Source organism: Charadrius vociferus, unplaced genomic scaffold, assembly GCF_000708025.1.
Source record: "Charadrius vociferus isolate BGI_N301 unplaced genomic scaffold, ASM70802v2 scaffold217, whole genome shotgun sequence".
In the NCBI taxonomy this organism is placed as follows: Eukaryota; Metazoa; Chordata; class Aves; order Charadriiformes; family Charadriidae; genus Charadrius; species Charadrius vociferus.
Window position 1 is genome coordinate 2,396,937 of NW_009649190.1, and position 9,781 is coordinate 2,406,717.

At 37.2% G+C, this 9,781-nt stretch overlaps 2 protein-coding genes across 2 annotated transcripts in view; one reads left to right on the top strand and one right to left on the bottom strand.

Annotated features, from left to right (window-relative positions):
* KAT2B (K(lysine) acetyltransferase 2B) overlaps positions 1–2,250 on the top strand; it is a 36,380-nt gene extending 34,130 nt beyond the window's left edge. The window contains exon 17 of the mRNA XM_009888951.1: positions 1,857–2,250. Coding sequence (XP_009887253.1) covers positions 1,857–1,871 — 15 coding nt within the window. The 3' untranslated portion in view covers positions 1,872–2,250. The remainder of the gene's footprint in view (positions 1–1,856) is intronic.
* A 2,879-nt stretch (positions 2,251–5,129) lies between these two features.
* On the bottom strand, positions 5,130–9,343 carry SGOL1 (shugoshin-like 1 (S. pombe)). Its single transcript, XM_009888930.1, has 8 exons — positions 9,208–9,343; positions 8,932–9,128; positions 8,473–8,577; positions 7,925–7,989; positions 7,612–7,763; positions 6,177–7,028; positions 5,517–5,688; positions 5,130–5,271 (listed from the first exon to the last, which is right to left on the bottom strand). Exons 1-8 carry the CDS (start codon positions 9,341–9,343, stop codon positions 5,130–5,132), a joined length of 1,821 nt encoding a protein of 606 aa, XP_009887232.1.
* Positions 9,344–9,781: the final 438 nt, after the last annotated feature.

The following is a 9,781-nucleotide window of genomic DNA, read 5'->3' on the forward strand; positions in this document are numbered from 1 at the left end:
ACACTGGAGGTGGGGGAAGCAGCTCTCATTTTAGCTGAGGTCTTTGGTTTAGTTTTGCTTTGTTTTTTTCACCTGAGGAACTCAGCACAACTAAAGCGCGTTTCGATTCATGATCAACTTCTGCTTTCTTTCTGCTCTCACTACCAGTGTGCTGATACTGTACAAAAATTGCTCAGACATAAGATCAATTAAAAAGAAATGGCATTGTCTTTTCTTATGCCATCACATACAAGATACAACATTTGTCTTTTATGTTTGCATGCAGACTAAATTGTACAATATTTGAGAGGTTTGGCTGTAGGTTTTTTTGACTACCTCTTAAGGTCAGTTCTGATGTATAAACACTTTCCCCCCTGCTTTAAGTACTTTCAGCTGCTTATTTTCAAGAAATTGTTTGTTTGTTTGTTTTTCCTTTTCATCTGCAATACAAAAGCTGTACGGCTGAGTGACAGATGGAGCCAAACTTTCACTCTAGTTAGAGGAGAGCAGTATAACTGACCAGGCAGGCGGTGTTTGCTTCAGGGTGAGCTGAACAGCCTTCTCAGTTGGATAATATAATTAGACTGTGGACATCTAGTTTAGATGTAGGCACCTAAAATTCAGACTTAATGGGAACTGAATGAGCTTTTGCGACTTACTGTGCAACACTAGTGCACAGTAAGTTATAGATCACTGCACACTAGCAAGTTATAGATCACTGGAAGAGGTATTTGAGAGCATCTATCAAAGGTTTCTTAAATAATTCCCTCTTGTCAGTTTGACAGGGTTTTTCTCTATTTTACCAAAGTGAAATCTCCCTTAAAAAAAACAACAACCAAACCCCCAAACCAAACTAAACCAAAAATACCCACAACTGTATTTTTAAATCTTAAGTTTTAATTTCTTCGCATTGAAGGTCTTTGGTATCTGCTTTCCTTGCAGTATTTGTTGGCAGTAAGACTTCTCTATTTCAGCTGTTTCTGTTACCGTTACACAAAGGTGCTGCTGAAGCCTGGCTCAAGCATTGCTAAAAAAATAGTTGTTAGAGCATCTGAGGTGAGAAAAGCCAAGGCATTCAGCACACCTCCCACTGCTTCTATTCCCGTACTCACTCCTAGAACACTTGTAATGCAGACAAAATTTTTAAATGCCTGATATGAATTACTGGGAAAGTGACTGTGTGGAGAACACTGAGATGATTCGCGTATTTTATGGATGACTGATTTTAGTATAAAGCAAAACATTTCTTAAAAAGCGTTCTGTAAGTAAAGGTTTTATATGATGCACTGAAAGTAGGAGAGACCTGTTCTCACATGACTTAAAAAGGGATTCATAACTATAAACTTTGAAGAGGTAATTAAAATCTGTGTAGAGTGTGGAACGAATTTAATCTTTTTTCAAAGCAAAGCTGCTTGTAGTATAGACAGATGTCTCTCTGCTGCTGTGCTCACACAAAAGTGAGGATTTTAGGTTAATATACCTGTTTTGCAATGTTTGAATTCTTTGCTTATACACCCCTAAGGCTTCCTCCAGCAGAGCTGACAACAGCTTTGCCTCACCGAGCAGTTAGAGGAGAATTAGGGACACCTAATACCCACAGCAAACTCAAAGAAGTATGAGAGCACAAAACAAAGATGCTTTAATCTTTTAAAGAAGACAAAATAAACTCTACACAAAATCATTCTTACAGTGAAATGTTGCTTAGTTGCTCAGTTGCAGTTGAAGCTAAAAGAGGGACCACACCTTAGGTGAAGGCAATTAGGAATTCCAACTCGTAGCTTTGCCAGCTCCTGTTAAATGGCAGATCAGTCTAAAAGGATATTGTGTACAAAAAGTATTTGAATCAAACGCTGTTCATCTATTTTTCTTCTGTACAGATCTCAAAACAATGAGCGAGCGTCTCAAGAATAGGTACTACGTGTCTAAGAAATTATTCATGGCAGACTTGCAGCGGGTCTTTACAAATTGCAGAGAGTACAACCCCCCCGAGAGTGAATACTACAAATGTGCCAATATACTGGAGAAATTCTTCTACACAAAAATTAAAGAAGCTGGATTAATTGACAAGTGACACTGTCTATTTTACAACCAAACAGTGTGCCTACTTTATGGGCAGGGGAAGCCATTATATATCTGAGATGTGGGACTTTAAGGCTTCAGGAAACTTCTGTTTAATACTTAGCACTTTTAAAAACCCTTTTAGTTTTGCAAACATGTATTATACTGAAGTTATGAAAATTATTTTATTAAAATGCTTTATAATGTATTTAATTATGGAAAATTTCTTTTGTGTGCCCATTATCATATGTTCATAATAAGTTTATCAGCTACAGCCTCAGAAACCCCACACAGAACATGTGGGAAATTGCACATGTTTGGGGATATGAAGAAAATTCCCAAACAACAGATGTTATAGCTTACCTAATGCAGTACCTATTTGATAAAGTTTTATTATTTTTTTCCAGTAAAAAAGAAAACAGTAAGGGAAGACAACAGTTGGGGTTCTTTGTAGAATCTTTTTATAAGATATTATTTTTTAAAAGAAACACTCAGCTGGTTGAGAAGCTGTGAGAGAAGAGCAGCCAGTTCGGAAAAAAGGACTGCCTGTAATCTTTGGTAGATGCAAGTTTTTCTATTCGTTTTGGGTTTTGATAAATATTTAACCTGCAAATTGTAATCTCATAACCACTATTTAAAACAGAATAAATATCTGGCTAGATGTGTAATGTCATAGTGACTTGGCTTATGCAGGACATAAGTACCCAAATTAACTTCAGAGAATCTGATTGGCGTACGCTAGACGATTTCAATTAGCTTAGTAAAGGTTTTGATGCACTTCATGATCCACCCTATTTGCCACTCTTCACTGATAAATTCTTTAGATTATTCAGTAGAGATTCAGAGACTATCGTACACAAAAGAAGTCAACATATGACAGCTTCTAGCTTATGTACTCGGCTCTGTGGTAAACTGGATTTTCTACCAAGCTTTATTATAAATGCTTATTAACTGTGATTATTTAGACCTGGGAACATATTAACATTTTACAACTCATGTTAGTATATCTTCAAATTGAGCACTTGTATATATAATATATATATTTTGCTGCTTACACTACATTTAAGAGGTACACCTAACTTCCTAATGGTGATCAGTACAGGCCAATAAGTTGTCACTTGACATTTTCTAATTCGAGTTTGTAACTGTAAATTATAATAGCTTTTGTGAAAAACAGATTTAACTTTCGTTCTTGATGTTTTATATTTACAGATGTTACACTGGTAAAATTCAATAGTTATAAAACTGAAAAAAACCCCAACCCAGTCCTGTGCTGTGTCAAAGAATATATTCCTGCAAAATGCCTGTGCAATGATAAGTCACGAGTCAGTTCAGCAAGTAGATGTCAGGAAGTACCTGGAAGTAGTAAATGTGGTACACAAGGTATTAAAAATGTTAACACTAGACTTGCCATAGTGTTTTGTATGAGATTAGTCTGACCTACATTTGGATCTATAACAAAGGTACAGTGAGTATTATTTTTTTTTTAAATAGGCAGTACTGGATGCTATAATCCTGTTTTGTAGATTGGGCCTACAGATGCACCTGTTAAGCTTGGTATCCTGTGAAATTTTGTTATTTTCAGAGTAGATTTTCTTATCGTCTTTCAATCAGATTGTCTCTTCTATATTGAAACATTTGTTTTCTAATTTAAGAATTAATATTTTCATAGATACTGTGCAATAAAGTTACAGTAGGATATGTGGTTTTGCAAATGCTTTAACAGCTGATGAACTTTACATTTGTAAAATTAATATATTGTATTGGTACAGAATAGTTTTAAATTATATATGTACAAAACTACTTATTTTGGTCTCTTTTTTCATTACTTAGTTCTTACACTACAAATACACACACTGAAGCAATTTCACAACTGCACACAGTGAAGCTACAAGAGTACAGTCTGTGCATCTTCCAGGTACAGTAGAAAATATGCAAAAAAGCCTGGGTGTTCACTGGCAGCATGGTGTGCTAAGCTGAGCTGGGAATTCGGTATGGAAAGCTGTGACCATTCAAAATAGCATTCCCAGTTCCGTACTAACTGAGCTACAGCAGTGCTGTTATTCCTGTCTCCTCTTTGACTGAGCTGTTAGAAAGTTCTGATTTTTCACCTCAAAGCACGGTCACGCTCTTTTCCTGGTTTTGTCTACTATACTCTTTTACTCACAAGACACCACATCCATAGGAGCAAACTACAGTCTACCTTGAGCTTGTACTCACCTACGATCACCATGAGGTTACTCAGCTGGTACACTTGTCTTACAGACCAGAAACAAACCCTGCACCTGTCTAATACCTGACAGACAATTAGAGAGTATGAAGAGGTTTATTTCCACCCCCCACAGGATTTAGTCCTGTGCCCCATCATGTAGAAGTGTACTTGTTCAGAGGGTAGCAAATGGGGGGCAGGAGGGGCTTGGCCTTTTTTTCTGGATGCTTCTAGGAATATCAGTTGAGATATTCCTCATTCTTTTTCTGTCCCTGATAAACAGCTGTTACAGATTTGTTTGCTGAAAGAAAAAAGCAAGCAGAATAATTTAATTTCAAGTAAGTTTCTTTAGTACTATAGGGTTTCAGAATGACCGTGGTGCAAAAGAGAACACCAACCAACTCCAAGCTGTTTCCAAACACTAAAACATTTATTACGAGCTTCAATATGAAACTACAACCATTACATAAACAAGATCTGTACAAACATTATTAAGAAAAACCAAAAACGTTTCCTTTGAAGTGCCTGAAGTTCACCTTTGCCAACTGCTGTGAGATCAAACAGGGTTTAAATAATAAAATTACATTCATCATCTTTTTCATAAGGTATTTCTGATACGCTCACAGATCCATGACATAGGAATGCCTCCTCTCAAGAGTTTGAATGGAATCACCTTAGTTATAAAAGTAGTCTTGTGCCTTCAATTATCATTTAAAACAAGTCACTGGATTAAAACCAAAATGCCTTAATTTTATATCCTTAATATTAGACACATAGAAATAATTCCACATTTGTGTAAGATACCGTGCAACAATAACTTCCTGGATGAAAGATGTCTTTTCTTCATGGAGTGAGCATGGTTTTGCTATCATGGCTGCAAATCTCAACGACAACCAACAAATTTCTCATTATATTTTGATAGAGATTCTTTCTTAAGAGAATGGCGTTTAGCATCTTTTTTCTGCTTGAAAATTGGAGAATTGAGAAAATTTGTATCTGTAAATGGATCTCCTCTCCTGAGTTTCCTGTTAAAAAAACACCAACAAAAAAGGCAAAATTGAGTTTTGTTCCCCACATCACTTAAAACATTAACTTTCAGCTAATAGGTTCAATTTCACATGAACTATTTCATATTACTAACATCAGACCTCTCATTGAATGTTTTTTTTTTTGTTAAGAACTTATTTCCAATATTTAAATAACCCACTCAAATCCTCCATTTGATTGAGGATCATGAACTTTGTATCAAACTGGAAAGCAAGACACCTACCCTGCAATACTTGGTTCTTTATAGCTCACAGTAAGAGTGCAGCGTCGCTTGCGTTTTGGAGATTGTGGTTCTTCACCTTCTGGTACAACAGTTGCATTCCCAGTGCTGGGGAGCAGTGAAGCAGTGTTGGTGACATCACACAGATGACCACGAGGTGGCTCAGAAGGCTGCCCTGGGAGGGAATTAGGCACACTTAAGACAACTCAGGCAAGCTAGCTTAAGAGAGAAGGTCAATGAACATACTAGATGTAAAGTAACTCTCAGCTATAACTATTGTCTTCATCTTTCCACTTAAGAATACGTAAGAGGAATTCTTATTTGGAAAAATAAGTGCCAGGCAAAGTGTGTTTTGTTATTTCACCTCTCTCTCAATTTATACTCTTGTTCTTCTCTTTTCCTCAGCTTTAATACATCATTAAACACACCTAAAACACAGTATTAATTCATTGCTGACCAATTTCTTAAACAAAACATATCTTTATTCCAATTTCTGCTGTGGAAAAAAAAAAAAGGCTGGCAGAAGAATGAATCTAATGATTTTTATAACATCATTCTGTTTGTATTTAATAAAAACACTAAAATAAAAAAGCCTAAATACCTTAAACAATGTTATCTCTCTCAAAGAAACAAAACCAATTACAGAACACTTTCTACACTTACTAATAGATTTGTCACTTGATTTATTGCTTTCAGTCTCTTTTTCATTATGGAGTTTCTGCTCACGCTGCGCCAAACATCTTTTAGACCTTCGCCTTTCATGGACAGGCGACGTATCTGTGTTGTCCACTGAACTTTTCCTTTTTTTCGATTTACTCTTGTAAGGCTCATAGAGGCTATCGTCTGAATCTTCAATGTCACTTGACTCACTGGTATTAGTTTTGGATAAGTCTTCTTGGTCATCCACATCAGTGTCTGTGTCATTCACCTTATTTTGTCGAAAAGGTGTAAGATGGACACACTCTTCAAAATGAAAGTCATAAGCATCACAAGAGCCACCCAAGAAATCCAACTTTTCTTTGGAAGCCTCTTTACCCTGTCTTTTTTTTGGTCTTTGTCTGGGAATATTTTTAGGCCATTCCAGTTTTCCCTTTTGATGTTTCTTTTTCCTTACTTGAGAGTCTTCTGTGCCTTTACAGTCACGTTGTTTAAGATCAGAATTATTCCTTAAATTGAACTGTGCAGTGCCAGAATCTGTCTGCCTGAACACCATCTCTGAGCCTAACTTGTTTTCATTCAACTGAGAAATATCTGAATTTATGTTTTCTACAGTATGCTTCTCTAGACTTTCCTCAAGTCTAATTTCATCCAGTTTAGAAAGCTCCCTTGCTGAATCAGGTGCTTCTGAATGGTCCCAGACACCTGGGTGAAGTTCATCGTAATTTCTCGTCTTTGAATAGCGACGCCTGGTGGACACACTTTTTGGTAACACATTACCAAATCCATCCTCTCCACTTAAAGAAACATTTTCCAGCTCTGACCCTGTGTTGTCCAGATGAAAATCAGACGTTTGCCCTTGTAATTGAAGAGGAAAAAAGTCACGTTAAAGCTAAATAGTAACAGCCTGGAAAGGTTTTGTGTGCAAAACCTGAACCTGTCAAAAATTAAGACTATTCTTAGAATTTTCTCTACAGATTTATACAAACCAGTATTTGGCCATCAAGATAACCTCTGTTTAATACAGCTTCCAGACAGAAAGCAGTTAAGTATACTACCTGAGGATTTTCTTCCAAACTGTTCTGTTTGGAAAGTTATCTACAGGTCATTTATTTTTCTGAGTATTTTGCTTTGTTAACAACTGTTCATTTCATAAATGATAATGTATGACTAAAGATGACTTTACTCTCTGTTTGGTAGATAACGAAACTAGATTGCAGGTATATAGAAGACAAAGCATTTTCAAATTCCTCCCCCATTATGCTAGGCATCTTCATTCAAAAAGTTTACCAGTTGCCAATATTAATATCTAACCTTTATCATAATAAGTGGAAAATTACTTGACAGTTACTTCAAAAGTAGTAATTACATTTAAATGTTACACTCTCACTTCCCCCCTGCCCCCGATTCAGAAAAGAGCAACGCCTGATACTTTAGTTACCTTTGTCTGGAACTATTTTGATTAAGGAAACTGCATTGTCAGATTCCTCACAGATCTCTGACACAGAATGAGCCAGCTCGTTTTGATCACTATCAGCCTCCATCCCACTTGGAAGTACTTGGTGATCTCCATCAGCACACTGTAGAAGTCCTCTAGAGAAAATTCCAAAAGGTAGTGTTTACTGAATAGCAATATATTTTATGACAACAAACTACTTCATTACATTGTATTTCTTCCCTTTTTCCAGTCAGAAAATTAAGCTTACTGGAACAGAATTTTCAAATATAAATAGATAATTATAAAAGATACTTACACTGAACATATTTGTCCTGCGACATTGGAACTATTTTCAAGAGCTGAAGAAAGCACACTCTGATTCTGTCAACAAAATAAATCTTACTGTGACTAAATAGCTGAAACAAGCTTGCACCATATACAAGTTTTGGACAACAGTCAAGTTACCCACAGAATGGCCAAAGAAGCCCTTGACTCTTTTTCTGGCTGGCTGGCTAACACAAAGTGCTTTGGGATCTCACATACTCAGCTCCTGCAAGTCAGCTCATTTATCACCAACCCAACTATACAGATAGCAGACAGGAGAAGGAATTGTGAGGATGGTACAGGGAGCAAGATGCATACCCATAGAAAATCAGGGTAGCCCTACCCACCTCGTAGCAGAGCCTCAGTCCCACTAACAACCTACTATACCCCCCCATACAGTGGGACCCCATGTCATACTGGGAGCTGTGGGACTAGTTGTACCTCCAAACTAAGGCTCAAATCTCAAAAGCTGTGTGCATCTATACTGGAAAGAAGAATAATTAATAGAAATCCTGTCCCCCAAGAGGAAAAGGTACTTACTACACCTGTGGAACACAAATTCTTTGCTGGGCCAAGGAGAGCAATCGAGTTCAGTAAATTCTCAGAAACTTTTGACATTATCTCATTCAAGGCTGACAATTGATTCTAATGGACAAAAAAAAGGAAAATAACACTGTTGCTGTTATCCTCTAGTACAATACCTTCTCACCAGCATTATGAGATGACTAAATCCTGAGGATACCTGTGTCAGGTACCTTCAAACTGTGATTTAAAAAAAAAAAATAATAAAAAAATTACAGAATAAAATTTTAATTAACGAAGAAAGAGTAGCCAGGAAAAGAAATACTTAGTTAGTTAGCAGATTAGGTGAAAATACGAGAAAACTTGTTCTATATATTGAATTATTTTTTTATGAAACATATCATAAAGATATCAGTGGATTGGTACAGATTCTGATGTTCAGCTTCACTAAATCATAAAGTTATTATTTAAAAATACCTCACTAAGTCCTCGAGCTTGCTTGAACCTGAGATTTCTTTGCAAGTCAAACATCTGAACCTTCAGATCTTGATACTCTTTCCTTAACTGAAGGATGGTAACCTGGGCATCCCTCAGTTTAAGCTTTTCTTCTTGCAAAGCCTGAGCTAGAGCTCTGTTGTTTGCTTGGATGCTCTTCATTTGCACGGAGCTGTTTGCTGCAACATAACAGTGAGTATTTCAACTTGGTTTAAATAAAAAATTTATGAAAACTGTTAAGATATTTAAGCATCTTACTCGCTATTTTGCACTTTACAGTGGAGATCTGGCTTATTTTACCCAGCCTTGTCCATTTCTGATTTCTTTTCTCTTTCATTCTTTCTTTTATATCACCCAGAGTGTCTTTGAAGGGCCTTTTCAAGTATTTAGCCATCTTCTACCTTTAAAAATATAAAGGGTGAAGAACTCATTAAGCTGGTTTTGCACAATGCTCCCTAGCGCCAAAAGAAAACACACAGAGAAACAAGAGTAAAGCTTACGTTACTTATAAGTAGCATATACACACATAGAAGAGATCCACAAATACCAAAAAGACATACGGCTATGGCCCTTTTCAAAACAATTTTTGCAGCGCGGCTACTGTCGCTATGGCCCATTACCTGAAGTGCAAAACGCGATGTGCCCGCGGCGAAGACCAGGCCGAGGCCTCCAAACGCCCGCATCGGGGCGGTACGACGGGTGGCGAGGAGTGACGGTGGTGTCCGGGAGGCGTCGGAAGCGGACCGCCGCCTCCCCTCTAACACTGAAGGAAAACCCTTACGACACCCATCCCCGCGCAGCTCTGCATCCCCCCCCCACCCACCCCGGGCCG

Excerpts from the sequence above, each read along its gene's own strand:
- SGOL1 (XM_009888930.1), bottom strand. The coding sequence starts at position 9,343 with ATGGCTAAATACTTGAAAAGGCCCTTCAAAGACACTCTGGGTGATATA. Across the intron at positions 9,129-9,207 it reads TGTAAAGTGCAAAATAGCGA|CAAACAGCTCCGTGCAAATG; the intron begins GTAAGATGCTTA and ends GTTATGTTGCAG. Across the intron at positions 8,578-8,931 it reads AAGCTCGAGGACTTAGTGAG|AATCAATTGTCAGCCTTGAA; the intron begins GTATTTTTAAAT and ends TTTGTCCATTAG.